We start from the raw sequence: 18,845 nt of genomic DNA on the forward strand, positions 1-18,845 counted from the left end.
AAGTCTGTATAAAATGCTATCTAAGTCTACATAAAGTGCTTATCTAAGGGGCTAGGGCAAGTGCTACCTACGGGCCATGATGGAGTCTGAAAAAGGTGGGTTTTCAGACTACGGCGGAAGATTGGGAGTGAGGCTGCAGTTCTGATTGTAATGGGAAGTGCATTCCATAGTTTTGGAGCCAGAAGGGAGAAGAGTTTGGGACGTGTGGAGCGTTGTCCCGGCGTTTTTAATGAAGGTACTTCCAGCTTCCCTGCGTTGGCTGATCTCAGCGCACGGGAGGGTTTGTAGGGTTCGATCATACTTGCAAGATATGGGGGAGCCATACCTTTGGTTGCTTTGAATGCCAGCATCAGTTTTGTATTCTGTGCGGGCAGCGAACGGGAGCCAATGGAGGGAGCGGAGAAGGGGGGAGACATGTGAGAATTTTGGTTGGTTGAAGACCAAGCGAGCTGCGGCATTTTGGATCAGTTGGAGAGGCTTAAAGGAGCATTCAGTGATTTGGTGATTTGGAAAAAAGATGTGCACATGCACACGCTCTACAGTGGGGGAAGTACAACAGACCAACAGCACATGCACCAAGGCCCGCCCCCCACTCAATCATGATTGGAGGAAGGCCCCTCTCATCCTGATTGGATGAAGGCTTTGCCACCCAAAGCACAAACCGAAACTATGGTTTTTTGACTCCAGGGGCTCACTGGGGGACAGGGAGGAACTCCTTATATGGTCAGCACACTTTATAGTAGGGAGGATTATCCAAAAAATAAGAAAAGATAAGTGATATTTGAATTAAGTGAAATCACTGAATATACCTTTAAGTGCACATGCCGGTAGGCCAGTAAAATGGGATAATAAAACAAATATATTCCCTCTCTCTCCTCCCCCCCCTTCCAGGACCATGGAGGCTTTCCACCTGGGCTGCCCGGCGCTGCGCTCCCACCCGTCCCCCGGCCTGAGGCCCAAGCACGCCAACGTGGCCTTCCTGAAGACGCACAAGACGGCCAGCACCACCATGCAGAACCTGCTGTTCCGCTTCGGCGAGCGCAACAACCTGACGGTGGCGCTGCCCGTGCAGGCCTGCGTCCACCAGTTCTGCTACCCGCGCGCCTTCGCCGCGCACTTCGTGCACCCGCACACGCTGCCCGCCAACATCATCACCAGCCACATGCGCTTCGACCGAGCCGAGGTCAGGATTAGTATTGATTACGTTTATTCATTTATGACAATGTTTTTTTACATGTACAGAAAATACACGTTAAAACATCTCCTTTTGGTTGTTTTAAGCATTGTTATACTTTAGCTATTGAAAAATAGCAGATCTACAAGCTGCCGCACTACGAGCTTGTAGATCTGTTTCTTTTTTTTTTTTATCGTGAAAATGTGTCGCAAATCTTTGAATATATATTCTTTCAGAGTGCACGTTTTTTAACTCAAATCTTTGCTTCTGGGGGGGGGGGGGGGGGGGTCCCTGGAACAACGTAATTTCAGATGGGGGGTCCTTGGCCAAATACAGATAATTCTGGGGGTCCTTGACATGAAAAAGGTTGCAGCTAGCAACACTGACATAGAAACATAGGATTTTCTGAAAACTTTTAGGATTTAGAATACATATTTTTTGAATCTGACCTCAGGTCTACATGGGTTAAAAAAAGTGATAGCTGGAGCTGGTATAGTTTTAATGTTTTTGGGCAACTCATTCCACCTTACTTATTCACTTATTCCGGACGGAATGTGGACCTCTATGGGGACCTACCACGGGTCACGGACAAAGTCAGAGAGAGAAGGATGAGGCTGGCAGGGCACTGCGTCAGGCACCCAGAACTTGAGGCAAGTAAATTGACCCTATGGGAGCCAACCCAGGGCAAAGCCAGGAGGGGAAAAAAGTGTACCACCTATGTAGACGTGCTGTAGCACTGAAGAGCTCAAGAACCTGATGTTGGATAGGAAATTGTGGAGGGCAGAGATCCAGGAATCCCGAGCTGGTGTTGGCTAGACCTCGAACTCTCGCAGCAACTAACTCAACATATTCACTTACTTTACTTTACAGGTGGCGCGCCTCATGCCCAACGACACCGTCTACTTGACCATCGTGCGCGAGCCGGGCGCCATGTTCGAGTCTCTGTTCAGCTACTACAACCAGTACTGTCAGAGCTTCAAGCGCGTTCCCAACGGCTCGCTGGAGGCCTTCCTGGAGGAGCCGTGGCGCTACTACCGCGCCGACGAGAAGGACAGCATGTACGCACGCAACACCTTGACCTTCGACCTGGGCGGCGACAAGGACCGGCCGGCCACGGACCAGGCGTACGCGCGTGCCTTCGTGGCGGAGGTGATAATAACGATGATAATGATATGATAATATATAGGACTTTATTGTCAGTTTGTTGCACTAAAATTCGGCTTGTGATCCAGCAGTGTTGTTTTTTGACAGCAAATTTGGAAAACTAAGTCATTAGTCTCTTAAATAGTTTTCATTTAGTTTTAGTCACATTTGTGTCACCTGGAATGTTGTACTGTTAGTCTAGTTTTAGATTTTATCGAAAATATTCGATCTACAAGCTCGTTGTTGGAAAGGAGTCAGCTGAGGTGGTTTGGGCATCTGGTTAGGATGCCTCTCGGGCGCCTCCCTAGGGAGGTCCTCGATGCACGTCCCACTGGGAGGAGACCCCGGGGCAGACCAAGGCGCAGTTGGAGGAAACACATCGACTCACTGGCCTTGGAACGTCTCGGAATCCCCCAGGAGGAAGTCACTAATGTTGCTCAGGAGAGGGAAGTATGGAGCACTCTGGTGGAGCTGTTGCCCCCGCGACCCGACTACGGATAAGCGGTTGAAGATGGATGGATGGAAGCTCGTTGTGAGCTTTAATGTAGATAGGCTATTTTCAGCAAGTGTCTGTTTTCACAACTGAATGACACAAATTAAATGTGGAAAAATGTATTTATTTCTACTTAAGGGCTTTTGTTCTAGACTAGAGGTACTAGACACTTTTGATTTATAATTATTATTTTTTAAGATTTTTTTGGGGGGGGGGTTTTGCCTTTATTTGACAGATGATAGTATAGACAGAAGGGGGGAGAGAGATAGGGGGGAAGACACACAGCGAAGTTCGTCAGGATCGGGACTCGAACCCGCAACACGCTGTAAAGCTGGCTTACCAGTCAAGGTGCCTGGACCGCTGAGCCATGGCCCAGGCCTTCATTTATGTATTTATTTTTGCTGGTGCAAACCGATTAAATGATCGGTATCATTTTGAGGACTGATCCGATACCGATACGGCATTTTTATTATGGCTGATTCCGATAATACGGTGCACCCCTGACCCAACGTGATCTCTCCTCCTCCTCCTGCAGGTGGAGCGCTCCTTCTCTCTGGTGATGATCGCCGAGCACTTCGACGAGTCCCTCGTCCTGCTGCGCCGGCTGCTCTCCTGGGACCTGGACGACGTGCTGTACGTGAAGCTCAACATGCGAACGCCGGGCTCCAAGCGCAGCCTGACGCCCGCGCTGCCCGCCAAGATCCGCGCCTGGAACTGGCTGGACGCGCGCCTCTACGACCACTTCAACGCCTCGCTGTGGCGCAAGCTGGCGGCGCTGGGCCCCGCCTGCGTGGCCCGCGAGGTCGCCCTGCTGCGGCGCGCCCAGGAGCGGCTGATGCGCGGCTGCTTCGGCGGCCGCATGCCGCAGCTGCGCTCGGCCGCGCAGATCAAGAACAAGGACCTGCGGCCGTGGCAGCCCAGCGCCAAGGTGGACATCGTGGGCTACGACCTGCCCAGCACGGCCAACCTCAGCCAGGGCGCCCAGGGCGGCGGCGGCGGGGGGCCGGGCGGGGCCGGGGGGTCGTCGTCCACCGCCCAGCAGCAGCAGCAGGCCGCCCAGCAGCAGGAGCTCTGCCTGAAGCTCATCATGCCCGAGGTGCAGTACACACGCAACCTGCTGCGATCGCAGTCGCTGCGCTACAGGCGGAGCTACCCTCTGCGGCCGCCGCAGCAGCCTATCATGCAGCAGCAGACCGCCATGCGCTCCGTCCTGCCTCGTCACCTGCGGGTGGGGGTCGACCACAGCCCCCCTGCCGCCGCGCCCCCTCCCCCGGGGGGCCAGGGGGGGGGCTCCACCAGCACGCCACCGCAGCCCGCCCCCCAGGGGGGAGTCCCCCCCCAGCAGGGTCGGACCACCCAGCTTAGATCGTCACTGCAGACCCAGGCCTCGTAAAAAAAGGCTGGACAAACCAGACATATGAACGCAGGCAGCAGACTGAGACTGTAGGTATAGAGAGAGAGAGGACAGCAGACTGCAGCGTCCTATAGAGCCCCCCTTGACGCCTGGGATATACGAGGCGCAGCGATGGGTTTTTAAAGGGTTGTAAATGTTGGGAGTTGGAACGTTGAATGTCTGTCGTCTCCTCTCTGTCCCCTCCGGTCCTGAGCGAGCGGCTTTTGGGACTCCTCTTCTGCCCTGTGGAACCGTATCTGGGGCTCAGGTACGGAACAAAAACTCTTCTGCCCTGTGGAACCGTATCTGGGGCTCAGGTACGGAACAAAAACTCTTCTGCCCTGTGGAACCGTATCTGGGGCTCAGGTACGGAACAAAAACTCTTCTGCCCTGTGGAACCGTATCTGGGGCTCAGTCAGGATAGAATAAAAACTCTTCTGCCTGTGGAACCGTATCTGGGGCTCAGGTACGGAACAAAAACTCTTCTGCCCTGTGGAACCGTATCTGGGGCTCAGGTACGGAACAAAAACTCTTCTGCCCTGTGGAACCGTATCTGGGGCTCAGGTACGGAACAAAAACTCTTCTGCCCTGTGGAACCGTATCTGGGGCTCAGGTACGGAACAAAAACTCTTCTGCCCTGTGGAACCGTATCTGGGGCTCAGTCAGGACAGAATAAAAACTCTTCTGCCTGTGGAACTGTATCTGGGGCTCAGTCAGGACAGAACACAAAAACGAGGGCATGACAATGACAGAAGGTGGACCTGCTGGGACAGAGCTTTGAATGCACATGTCAAAAAGTCCAAACAGCGGAGGGAGTGGGAATGGCTCTTTGAGCGGTTGAGAGGTTGTCTGAGACTTTGAAGCATGGCTGTGCGTACGTGTGCGTGCGTGTGTATGTGTGTGTGCGTGCATATGTGTGCGTGTCCGTCTGTGTGTCTGGGGCTCAATTGCGAAGTGGCAAAATCAGGCCCATTGTAAGAGACAGAGTGGGCTTTGTGCCTGCCACACTGGACGAGTATCATGTTTCTGTCTTTCTCATTTGTTCCCTCTCTCTCTCTCTCACACACACACACACACACACACACACACACACACACACACACACACACACACACACACACTCACTTTCATTCTATGTCTCTCTTCCAAACATATGCCACTTTAGGTCACCGAAAAAAGGCCGTTAATTCTCATCTCTTTGCCCTCTCCTCATTATGTGCACCATTTTAGGATGTAATGTAAAACAGAGACACACGACGCTCGCTGCGAGAAAAACCAACACGTTAGAAAGACAAACACAGAGGATACGGCATGCAGATTTATACGGAAGGTACGTCGGCCCCCGAGAGAGAGAAAGAGAGAGAGAGAGAGAGAGAGAGAGAGAGAGAGAGAGAGAGAGAGAGAGAGAGAGAGGCAGGCAGGCAGATGAGAACAGGCGAGAACAGTGAGAGAGGGAGGAGGAGGAGGAGGGAGACAGATGGGACAGAGCGAGCGAAAAATAGATCAAAAATAAGCAGAAAGGAGAGAGAGAGAGAGAGGAAAGGAGAGTGGGTGTGTGTGGGCGGTTGGGGAGGAGGAGGAGGGGGGGGGGGGTCAGCCTGAAGACGCTGTTATACGGCTGTGTGAATCATGCAGAGTGTGAATGCACGCACGCACGCATGCACACACGCATGCACACACGCATGCACACATGCACACACACCCCCGAGACGGGGGACTCGTCTGTCAGACCTTTGAATATCTCACTCGTTCTCTCGTCTCTCGCTCCTTTCATGCCTCCTACAAGCCCTCCAGTTCAGCGATATAGGTACACAGAATAACTCTGACCCGTCGCTTTCTTCATGACCGCCCCCCCCCGCCGACACACTGCCGCCCCCTCACCAGGCAACAGTAGAGCAATCAGACACTGTGTGTGTGTCTGTGTGTGTGCGTGCGTGTGTGTGTACGTGTGCGCGTGTGCATGTGTTTGTGTGTTATGGCAATAAGATCTCTAGTCCCATCTCTTATGGCGTGGATGCCATTATTATTCCACCAGCAAGCCAACCGTGTAAGATAATACGCACGCACGCACGCACGCACGCACGCACGCACGCAAGCACGCACGCACGCACGCACGCACGCACACAGACACACACGCACACACGAGCGCCAAAAAAAACAAAAAACCAACAACAACAACAACGACCGTAGCAGCATTCTGGACCAGACCGGCTCCAAGACACTGAGCACAGCCGCAGCGAACGAAGCAGTTTGAATATTTAATCACTCAAGGTCTCAAGGCGCCTCTTTGGACGCCGGTCTCTGGTTACACCACGCAGCGCAGCGCAGGGCAGGCAGCAGCCACGCTTTCATTAGGAGACCACGGAGCGGGATGCCATGCGGTGCCAGCGTTGAAGCCAGAATGGGAAAGATAGAATTTCCTGTTTTTCATTTCTGTTTTTAAATCTCTACTCACTTTAAAGCCCAAACCACACCAAAGGGTCGGTTTTAAAGACAGTGATTCTCAACTTTTATGATTTTCATGGGCCCCCTATTAAATTTGATAAAGCATTGATTAGGCCACAGACCCTCTTGTTGTTCAAAATATCAATCGTTCAAAATATTGGATTACTGGCCCAGGAATTCGACAAAAACAAAGAAATCTTTTTTTTTTAATGAAAATGATCTTATTTATTTGAAGTCAGCCAGCCCTAACTTGAAGTCATTATTTTGCTCTGGGTGGGGTGTGCCATGGGCGGGTCTCTTTGTGTGTGTGTGTGTGTGTGTGTGTGTGTGTGTGTGTGTGTGTGTGTGTGTGTGTGTGTGTGTGTGTGTGTGTGTGTGTGTGTGTGTGTGTGTGTGTGTGTGTGTGTGTGTGTGTGTGTGTGTGTGCGCACGCGCACGTGTTGTTGAAAGTTTGTATTATTTATTATTTGGATTTCACAATTTCCATTGCTGTATTTCTAATGTTATTTTTTTTGTATCATGAAACACTGGTCAAAGACTGTGTTTTTGCCATTAATTTAATGCAACATGTCGACCACACGCCTCTTAAAGACAAAATAAAACTGAACAAGGCAGGTCACAAACTGTATAAAATATTTATTTTTGAATTATTATGTTTTAGCAAAGCGCAAAATAAGCCACTTCTGGGGGAGGGAAGAAAAATGCACATTGACATAAAGTGCACTCGCTTTGAAATTCTCTCTCTTGACTTGATTAGGTGAAAGTGCTTAGCCGCCACCACGCGCACACACACACACGCACATGCACACACACACACGCACACGGATACACACACACGCACATGGACACACATATACGCACGCACAAGCTTTTGGTGGCAGTATTGTTGTAGGCTACAGTAATTTCAAAGCAAACCCACAGGACTCTGTGGGTCTTACTGGGATAAATGTGGAGGCTATAAGGACCTGGAGGACTGAGGTACTGACTGCATAATAGAACTTAAGTAGGCCTATAAATACAGTATATACAGTATGGAACTGAAGTGTAACTAGGAACGGTATCATTTTACCAGTGGCGTGCACAGATAGACACTAGGGGGTGCTAGAGCACCACCTGCCCTTGCCCTCTGGACAGCAATGTGCCCTTTGGAAAAAAGAGTTTTGTTTTTTACAGTGTACAGTATGTGGACATTGATCAATTCTTGATAAAAAAAAAGCTTCTAATATATTATTTATGCCCCAAAAGCTATAAATCTCACACTATTAAGGCAACCTGCCGGTTCCACGCACTGCACAAGGTGCCCTTTTTTCACTTGAGCACCTGCCCCTCTAAATGTCTGTGCACGCCACTGCATTTTACCACTTAATACTGGGAAAACGGACCTGATTTGGCACTGTACTGTACTTGTACTGTACGTGAGTCTGCTGCACAACTACTATAGTGAAAACACTGGATATCGTAAAAGTGGATTGTTTTCTTATTTATTTTTTAATATATTTCTGTTTAACACAGTATATAATTCTAGAACTCTCCCATTGTATAATCATGAAAACATCACTGCTACTGCTTACTGTACTACGAGAGGTTTTGGTGAATGTTAGATTACTGCTAAATGACTGGCGAGCAAGGCTACGAAAGCAATGATTCACTCTAGGTTGTGTGATGCATCCAGTGTTGTTTTTGACAGCAAATTTAGATTTTTTTTAGTCATAGTCTCTTGAATAGTTTTCACTTAGTTTGTCACTTTTAGTCACCTGGATTGTTTTAGTGTTAGTCTGGTTTTAGTCGACTAAATATAGAGTTGATTTAGTCGACTAAAATGTATTTTGGCGGGCCTTGATGCCATTGTAATGGCTGATTTTACACTTGCTGAAAATAGCCGATCTACAAGCTTGTAGATTGGCTATTTTTAGCATGCAACCAAGTATACGATGACTTATACTGGATCTCTTGTCCACTAGTCCCTTCCTAACATTTTAGTCTAGTTTTTATTTGTTGACGAAATTGTCAATATATTTAGTCTTAGTTTTAGTCATCATAGCTTAGTTTTCATATAGTTTCCATTTAGTTTTCGTCAGTGAAAAAAGGTAGTCGACGAACATTGTCTTATAGTATTAGTCGACGAAATCAACACTGGATGCATCGTGTTGTGTTATACCTCGACTACAACACCTCTATATACCACAGTCTCTCTTGTTTTACTGTTTAGTTCTTCATATTATGTCTGACTGTACAACACTTTAAAGAAGAAAAAACAAACTATATTATTTATTATGGGTCCTTGCACTTTCAATTCAGTCAATCATGTAGAGACAAACTAGGCTTTCATTTGTTAACAATGGAACACCCATTTGAATTGAGCGTGTGTGTGCTTGTGTGTGTGTGTGTGTGTGTGTGTAGAGAGAACCGAAGAAGAGTGTTAAGTGCGTGTGTGGGTACCACCACCACATTAATCCCATCTTTAACCCAGGCTGTCTCTCAATGTGCTAAAATGTTTACATCTCGAGTAAAAAAATAAATGTACTCAAAGTTTCTCTGACTTGAAAGTGGATTGACCCCCACAGACCCTGAAATAACGGGGTGCGTGTGTGGAGGAGGGGGGGTTATGTGTGTATTCCAGACAGAACTAGGTCAAACAATTAGGCTTAATGATGTTTGTGTGTGACTGCTTGGTTCATTGGTTCTGCCTCTGTGCGTCAGATGGACGGGGTACGTCTGCCACATCAGAGTCACTCAGATCAGCTAGAAGCACTCACACAAAGACGGGCCACTTGAATAGTAATATGATGATATATGGCGAAACCTGGCCCAGCCAATCCGGCACCAAAAGCACCACCACACAATACATAATTGCTATTATTACGGTACTATTTGAACGAGGTGTTTTGACCAACTCAGAGCCTGACATTAAGGCTTTTCCTGTTGTTGTCTAACCTGACTCCGCCAGATGGGGCAGTGTCTCAAAAAGTTAATAAATCAGACTGTCTGAACTGTAGGTCTCTAAAGGCTCATTCATAGTCTGGATTTTCGGTGGTGAGGTGACCACCGAACTACAACATGACGTCACTGAGCCGCGGTGAAGAGCAAACCACCGCCACCGCCCCAGCCCTTCTCTCTGTTTTTACTCACCACCGCTCAACGTTATTTCAGCTCCGGTGGTCACCTCACCACCGGAGCGGTGGTCACCTCACCACCGAAAATCCAGACTATGAATGAGCCTTCAGGCGAGGAACAGGCAGTCAGCGTACTCACCAACACACCGTTCATCGTTGCGTTCGGTCTGTCCTGGCCGCCATTAAGTGCTCTTTGACTGTACAGCTCCTGTGCTTGGTTGGCTGCTCTGTGTCTTAATACGACAGTAGTGTGTTTCTTGATCATCTTCCAATGTTCATCTTCCGTGTATTAAAAAAAGAGGGGGGAAAAAAGAACATATCATCATCTCTTCATACTAACTTATCTTGTATACATAGTGAACTTTCTTTCTTAAAAGAACTGAAGGAGAAAAAGAACACGCGCATAAACAGTCTTAAAAGGAAAATGCTTTGCTTCTTTTGCATAAGCATCTACTCAACGAGTTCCTGGATCTCTGTGAAGGTCCCTGCATTATTTTGTTTGTTCTATTTTTGTTTGTCGTCGCTGTAGCTGCCATGATGAAAGGAAGACGGTGCATATACAGTGTACAGTGTGGGTGAAAATGACAGGCTTTTTTATCATCATCATCATTTCCCTGTGACAGCAATTGTCTCTTTATTCTATTTAACCTTTATTTCCATACTCTATTTATTGAACTCTGTGTTGAAATACTGAAAAGGAAAACGTGAAACTTTTTTGTTTTTTTCTGCTCAGTGACCAAGTTGTGGCGGTTTGTTTGGGGGATGATTGGGGGGGGTGGGGAGGGGGGGGATGGGGAGGGGGGGCCTCTGAACAAAATGGCTACAGACAATCAGCGCTAGGGGCCCCAAATATTTGTACAGTGGGAAATGGCAAATGTTGAACAATAAAAGATGAAATGATTTCACAGTCGTCTGAGAGTGAATGTTTTGTGGTCTGTCTGTGGATTTATGCAGTTAATGTAAGAGTCACGCACGCACGCACGCACGCACGCACGCACGCACGCACGCACGCACGCACGCACGCACGCTTTTCCAAGTGCTCAAAGCGCTTTACAATGGTTCATTCATTCATACATTGGGAGGTGAAGCGGCGAACAGTCGACGCCAGCGTCCTCACTTCCCACATTCACACACCAATGGTGGCGAGCTCACACCGACCGACTCATTGGATGCAATGTAGGGTTCAGTGTCTTGCCCAAGGATACTTCGACACGTGGACAGGAGGAGCCAGGATTCGAACCGCCGACACAGGGATCATTGGACGACCTGATCTACCTCCTGAGCCACAGCCGCCCTACATACGTTTGACTGTCAAGGTTTCAGCCTCCAGGAAGAAACCCTAAATACAAAGGGAAGACATCATTGCACATAACAACCACACCGAGGGGTCTAATGAAGTACTGTCACCTCATAAACACATGAAAAAAATACAAACATCACAGCACTCCATCTTTAAATGGAACAGAGCCTTCATTAGTATCATTGGCAACAGGAACGAGGCCAGATTTATTTCCAATATGGCTGCTTGTGAATATAGAGCCATAATGTAGAACGACAGCGTCTACAATTAGAATTCTGGTTCCAAATGGCTGGCTCCCTCCAGAAGGTCCCAGTGAGACGCTGGAGAATGCAATCAGTCCTTCAGAATTATACCTCTGTGTCTGTGTCCTGGCTCTCTGTTTAAACAATGAACAAATTGCTTCCCAGAGGAGAGAACGCTAAATGCAAAACAGGCCTTTTGACAACTATACTATATTTAAACTAATCATGTGTCTCTCACACACACACACACACACACACACACACACACACACACACACACACACACACACACACACACACACACACACACACACACACACACACACACACACACACACACACACACACACACACACACACACACACACACACACACACACAGGGCCCTGGCGCTATATATCAAATCAAAAGGCTCAATACACGCGCAAATTCACACGCGTGCATGTATGTGATTCGTGTGCACGTCGTAACACAATCAAGAAGGACACTTTTTACGAGGGTAGGGTTTTTCAGAAAACGGTCAGGATTTAGAAGACATTTTGTAGAATCAAGCTCAGGTCTAAATGGGTTAAGAGCCACTAAATTCCATTGTTAATCCGGGCCTGAACACGGGTCAAAGGTACTGATGTAAAGGAGAAGAGAGGGAACATCAGGTGCAGTCAGTGTGGTCCATGGAGTCATCATGTACAGTAAGGAGAATTATGTCTGGAACATTTCTCGGATTTCTTCATTCGGAGGTCATGGCAGGTTTATATTTGTACAGCGCACCTCAACGAGGCACTTCAATGTGCTTTACATAAAACATTCAGTAATAATTAAGGAAGACGTGATGTCCTTAACACATTTGATCCCGTTGACAGGTATACTGATGAGATGAGATGAGATCACACACACACACGCACACGCACACACACACACACACACACACACACACTGTGTGATGGACTGTCACCATGGCATCGCCTCCTGCTGTGATGCTGCTTGCTGCCTCCCCCCCCCACCCCCACCTGCACCAACAACAAAAGAAAATGTACCTCCATTTTCTTTCATCCTCCTGACATTTTTTTTTCTATCTTTCCTACGACAGTGTGTCTTGCTATGAAAATAGCCGATTCACAAGCTCACTAATGCTGGGCGGCGCGACATGTTGTGAGCTTGTAGATCTGCTATTTTGTATGACAAAGGTCAAGTGTAATAATAATTAAATCAGGCACATCGGTCTTGGAAATGGCGACAATAAATGACTGCACACGTCTTTGATGGTCTCACCTTCTTCATCTTCCCCATTAATCTCCCTCACATTCCTTCTCTCTCTCTCTCTCTCTCTGTGTGTCTCTCTCTCTGTTTTTCTGTTTGTCTCACTCTCTCCCTGTGTCTCTCAGCTCCCTCGCTGGTGGAAGAAGTATACTCAAATTTCTTTAGACCTGATATGAGGCCGATTCTAAAAACAAAGGCTTCTAAATCCTAACAGTTTTCTGAAAAAACCCATGTTTCTATGTCAGTGGTGCTGACAAGGACCTCAAAATTATATGTAATTGGCCGCAGACCCCCATCTGAAAAAAATTTGTTCCAGGGACCCCACCAGAAGCAAAGATTTGAGTTAAAAACGTTAGCTCTGAAAGAATATATTCAACGATTTTCACCACATTTTCACGTTTTTCAAAAATAGCAGATCTACAAGCTCGTAGCGTGGCACCGAGTGCCGCGCTACACCAATCACCACACACGTTTCATTCACGGAGAATCTAAACTAATTTGAAAAGCACCAACGTCCTTTCCTTGAACGCCCCCAAAAAATTATACACTCTACACTAGTAGTCTCTATTCATCACTTTTGTCTCCCCCCCCCCCCCCCCTCTCTCTCTCTCTCTCTCTCTCTCTCCCCCCCCCCCCTCTCTCTCTCTGTCGTCCTGCATGCTGAGCAGTGACTTGACGAGGGGTCTCAGATCTCTGTCACATCAAACACACCAACAGACCTTCCAATCCGGAAAACCCGGAATGAGATGCTAATTGGAAGGAGATTGTGAGAGCCCGCTGCCACCCCCCCCCCCCCCCCACACACACACACACACACAGCTCCCCGCCTTGTTAGCATAGAGATGCACACCGTCAACAGCCGCATAGAACACACACACACACACACACACACACACACACACACACACACACACACACACACACACACACACACACACACACACACACACACACACACACACACACACACACACACACACACACACACACAGTGCTCTCATACGCACATGTAAATATGTACAAGCGATGCACCTTATGGCACGCATATGCACACGCACACGCACGCACTCACACACACACCATGTCTTTTGCAGCTGAACAATACATCACGTACCTCGCCTAACGACACAGTCGAGTCCTGCAAACACTATATTTGATTGCAAATGTCGTTAGTGTCTAATCAGTTCCACATCTCGTACAGTACGTGTGTGTATGTGGTCGTTGGCGTATAATGACCATATCTCTCCTACTACTGTACGATGTGTTTTCCACATATTCATTAACCCATTCTGGTCGGGAACAACCCCTTTCGGTGGGTCTTATACTTTAGCTATTGAAAAATAGCAGATCTACAAGCTCGTAGCGCGGCACTCGGTGCCGCGCTATGAGCTTGTAGATCTGCTATTTTTAAACATCTTTGAAAATGTGGCGCAAATGTTTGAATATATTCCCAGCTAATGTTTTTTTTTTTTTTTATCTTTTTTTTTTTTTTTTTTTGTGCTTTTCTGCCTTTATTGATAGTTGAGTGGAGATTGACAGGAAAGAGGGAGAGAGAGGGTAGCGGCATGCAGCAAAGGTCGTCATGAACGGGACTCGAACACGCGACACGCTGTCTGGCCAGAGCCTATATGTGGCATGCGCCTGGACCACTAGGCCAGCGGGCGCCCCCAGCTAATGTTTTTAACTCAAATCTTTGCTTCTGGGGGGTCCCTGGAACAACATATTTTCAGATGGGAGTCGGTGGCCAATTACATATAATGTTTGGGGTCCATGACATGAAATAGTTTGAGAACCACTGACATAGAAACATGAGGTTTTTCAGAAAACTGTCATGATTTTAGAAGACGTTTTGTATAGAATCTGGTCTCAGTCCTAAACGTGTTAAAATGAGAAAACTGGGGAAGCGTGGAGGAAATGTCACCTTGTGAGTAAATTGTCATAACTTTAAGCATCAGGGAGGAGGACACAGAAAACAGATGGCAGCCGCCAACGTTTCTCTGGAAGTGACTGACAGCCGGTGACAAGCTTCCATAAGCCAGCACAGCCTGTTTTACAACTTTATCATCATGAAGACAAACAGCTTTAGTGCAAACAGCTTTAGTGCAGTTAACGATCTCTGTGTAAATGCTGACTTTTTGAGCGGTGCCACTGCCAACCGCTGCTATGAGTGACTTTGTGTGTGTGTGTGAGTGTGAGTGTGAGTGTGAGTGTGTGTGTGTGTGTGTGTGTGTGTGTGTGTGTGTGTGTGTGTGTGTGTGTGTGTGTGTATATGATATGATATAGTACTTTGTCAGTTCACACTGAAATGTGTCTTGCGACCCAGCAGCCAAGTATGCAGAACACATTTGACATAACACAAAGAACAAAACAATTGACATACATAAAGACATGAAGACAAGAGCAATGTCCACCGCCTAGATTACCCCGTGGCTACTACAGCTCCTGATTAAGCCTCAACGTCGACTGGTGGACAAAGGACCTCTTTAGTCTGACCTTATTGTATGCTGGTACACCATATCTCCTTCCTGAAGGCAGCAACCTATATTCGCCATACAACACATGCTTAGTATTAGAGGTGATATTCCTTGCTAACCTTAGGATGCTGTTATCATACGTGGATGTATAAAGTTTCTGAATGTATCTCTATGTCTGTCTGAGCACGGACAGCTGCAATACCACTGGGTGACCTAAAGTCTACAAATGGTACCAAATGGACCCTTACGGTTCCATTTGGTTCCATTTGTACACTCGCAGAGTTATGGGGGACCCTTGAAAAAAAATGCTTTAATCATCGGTAACACCTGGGAAGGAAGTAGGAAGAGTTCTTTCCAAAAACATATACCCTACTGAGAACCACATCAACCTCTCCTGCTCTCAGCGCAGGCTGTGAGTGACTGTGAAGGAAAGGGTTCTATTGCTGCAGCCATGTATCAGTCCCCTCCATTACAGTGCAGCAAAGACGGCGCGCGCACGCACACGCACACGCACACGCACACACACACACACACACACACACACACACACACACACACACACACACACACACACACACACACACACACACACACGACTGCCCAACATGAAAGAGTAGAGATCGCGGCAGGGGGTGATTGGAGAGACTTCATGGAGACTTGTTTGAACGCTGACCATGTTTGCAAATTGGAGTTTGCTGCAGATGATACAGTGAGTGAAAACCCTCGAGGAGGATGCAGGGGTTGGGGGGGGGGGGGGTACTTTGGGTCATTGGGGGGGAGGAGTGGAGAGAGAGAGAGAGGGGGGTCGGGGAGAGAGACAGAGAAACAGAGCGAGCGAGAGAGTGAGGGTAAAACAGACTGAGAGTGAGACAGAGAAGAGACGTCTCTCTCCCTCTCTCTTGCCTCGCAGATAAAGAGAGGAAAAAGCATCAGAGCAACCCGATCTCACAGGAATAGTAAGATATGTGTACGGAATTGCAATTCCGTACATACACCACTAGAAAACCCCAAAATGCGTGCATATATGACACTGAAATCCTCCCCACAGACAATGACGGAGTGGCGACGTCTCTAGCGAACGTGAGCCCCGTGAGGCCCCACCGAGTGGCCCTACAGGGGTCGCAGGTCGCAGAGAGAGATCCTGCAACGTGACCAATAAAGGGCCTTTCAAACCGGGGAGCGATAAAACGCGCCTATAGTTCGTTTTCAACGAGACCTGCGTTTCTGCTCGGAGAAGTTGCAGTGTGACAACGCAAGCGTATTTACGTACGTGAGCGCGGTCCCGTTAATTTGTTGCACACGTGCGTGCTCGTTTCGTGCACACGCCCGCGACTCACCAGACCTGAATTCGGTTTAGCTTCTTTTTTACGCTTGCGTTGTTGCGCCCCTTTTTTTTTAATGTTTTTTTTGTGGCTTTCGCTTTTATTTTATATTTTTTATGGAGGGACAGACAGTAGGCTGAAAGGAAATGGGGAGAGAGATGGGGGGAAGACATGGAGTAAAGGCCGTCGGGATCGGGAGTCGAACCCGCGGCACACTGCCAGACTGGATTGCCAGCCAAGGTGCCTGGACCGCTGAGCCACGGCCCAGGCCTTGCGCCCCTCTTGAGCAGACCCGGAGGAGACCTGTAGCAGACCTGTCGTTGATCCAGACCTGTAGCAGACCTGTCGTTGATCCAGACCTGTAGCAGACCTGTCGTTGATCCAGACCTGTAGCAGACCTGTCGTTGATCCAGGCAACAACACCTGCGTTCCTCGCTTCCCGTTTGAAAGGCCCTTAAGTCAGGTTTAAAATTTAATTTGTTGGGGCGCCCGCTGGTAATACAGCATCACAATCAATTTAACCCCTTGATCCAGGTTTTATATTTGGGGGTCCCTATAATACAAAATATTTTCAGATGGTGTCCACAGCTAAATATTTATGGGGGGGGGGGGGGGGGGGTCCTTGGCAGGAAGAAGTTTGGGAACCACTGGTTTACAAGGACTGTTGTAATGGATTGCATTTTTATAGTGCTTTTCTATGCACTACGTGCTTTACTCAAAGTGCTTTACAATGGTTCATTCATTCATACATTGGGAGGTGAAGAGGCGAACAGTCGACGCCAGCGTCCTCACTTGAACTTGAGATACTGGCAGCCATTTTTGGACTATTTTAAACAGAAATTCCCGGCTGAGGATGTTCAGGTGTAGGACAGCTGTCTAATAGTTAAATTATTCTTGTATGGCAGGTGACGATCTGTTTGAGAACATTGTAATGTAATGCAATATGATATAACCTTTATATTTTTATTTTACGTTATTGTGTGTCTGTTTTGGTCCTGTATTTCAGTCTTTTTTATTTACTTATTTTCCCAAGGCGTTCTTAATGTATTGTATGCTTATGTGTAGTCTAGTGGTGTATATATGTATGTTGCTATGTCTTGTTGTGTGTAAAAAAACAATAAAAACAATTTAATAATAAGAACTTGAGATACAGTGTACTTGATATGTATTGTGTACTGCCTGTACTGTATAGCATACTTTATAGATAGGCTACGAGAGACATCTCAGCGCCAGCAAGGTCAGCCTTGCTGCATTAGGCACGGTACTTTGTCTCATATCTTATTGTCACGTCATTATGATCCAGCACTATATGTTCCTATTTGTGTAATAAACTTTGTGAACCTTTAGCATGATACTGTCTCGTGTCGCGTTATTGTTCTCCCGGGCCCGCCGCCGCAGCAGTCGCCGTACCAAAGGAATACTTCAACCGGATTATCACACACCACCCAGCCTGCACACACTACCAGTCTGTCAGAACCAGACGAGGGTCCAGTTTAGAAAATACAACACCGACCAACTCATTGGAGGCAATGTAGGGTTCAGTGTCTTGCCCAAGGACACTTCGACATGTAGACAGGAGGAGCCGGGATTCGAACCGCCGACCCATGGATCATTGTACGACCTGCTCTACCTCCTGAGCCACAGAGGACTGTTGTGAGCACAACTCGAGCAGTACACCTGAACTCTGGCACCCTGTGCCCACGCAGGGCTGCGGCCGGGGGGGGCAGGGCTGCATGGCTCTCCCAGTGAGCAACTCATATAGGAATAAATATATTTGAGACACTTAACCCAGCGAGGGTCTTGTTGTAATAATTGAAGGTACATCAAGAGCTTTTCTAATCCATCCAATCTGTAACAAAACAGCACTTATACAAAAAGCTAATAATAGAAGAACACAGAGTGCTAGGGACAGCTACCCACTGTGTGGGATCACAGGTATCACGCACGCACGCACGCACGCACGCACGCACACACGCACACACGCACACACGCACACACACACACACACACACACACACACAGCAATATCCAATTACAGTATCTGCATGTTCTAATACAATTTAGGCATTTAGCAGACGCTCTCTTAATCCAGAGCGATTTACATTAAGCAAGAACAAAATGTTTCACACAGATTTCATGATTTTGCTAAATAGTTACTGCATGTATCGATTTTAAATCATTGAATCGTATCGTATCGCTCAGAATGAACCATGTATCGTATCGTCAACCATGTATCATGTACGTACGATACGTATCGTATCGCTGTTACAATGTATCGTTACGCCCCATGGTAATCAGCAGATAAGGTGCAAATAATGTTCGTATTCCTAATCATAGCTGTTCTTTTGCTGTTAAAATGTATGATTACGGCCTGGGCCGTGGCTCAGCGGTCCAGGCACCTTGGCTGGTAATCCAGCCTGGCAGTGTGCCGCGGGTTTGATTCCCGATCCCAACGGCCATTACTGCATGTCTCCCCCCCCCCATCTCTC

General features: G+C 47.7%; 2 protein-coding genes across 3 annotated transcripts in view; one reads left to right on the forward strand and one right to left on the reverse strand.

Annotated features, from left to right (window-relative positions):
• Positions 1-5,735, forward strand: part of gal3st3 (galactose-3-O-sulfotransferase 3) — a 64,630-nt gene extending 58,895 nt beyond the window's left edge. Inside the window, exons 3-6 of one of the 2 annotated variants that reach the window (XR_013788579.1) lie at positions 892-1,183; positions 2,045-2,323; positions 3,346-4,471; positions 4,570-5,735. Coding sequence is in view for 1 of the 2 variants with exons in the window: in XM_079490414.1 (XP_079346540.1) it covers positions 892-1,183; positions 2,045-2,323; positions 3,346-4,203 (1,429 nt within the window). In the remaining variant the exon portion in view is untranslated. Of the gene's footprint in view, positions 1-891; positions 1,184-2,044; positions 2,324-3,345 lie in introns of both variants that reach the window. The other variant, XM_079490414.1, reaches the window with a different exon arrangement.
• ccs (copper chaperone for superoxide dismutase) overlaps positions 1-10,515 on the reverse strand; it is a 109,797-nt gene extending 99,282 nt beyond the window's left edge. Inside the window, exon 1 of the mRNA XM_079491522.1 lies at positions 9,901-10,515. The gene's annotated coding sequence lies outside the window, so the exon portion shown is untranslated. The remainder of the gene's footprint in view (positions 1-9,900) is intronic.
• Positions 10,516-18,845: the final 8,330 nt, after the last annotated feature.

This window comes from Electrona antarctica (assembly GCF_951216825.1).
Source record: "Electrona antarctica genome assembly, chromosome: 21".
NCBI lineage: Eukaryota > Metazoa > Chordata > Actinopteri > Myctophiformes > Myctophidae > Electrona > Electrona antarctica.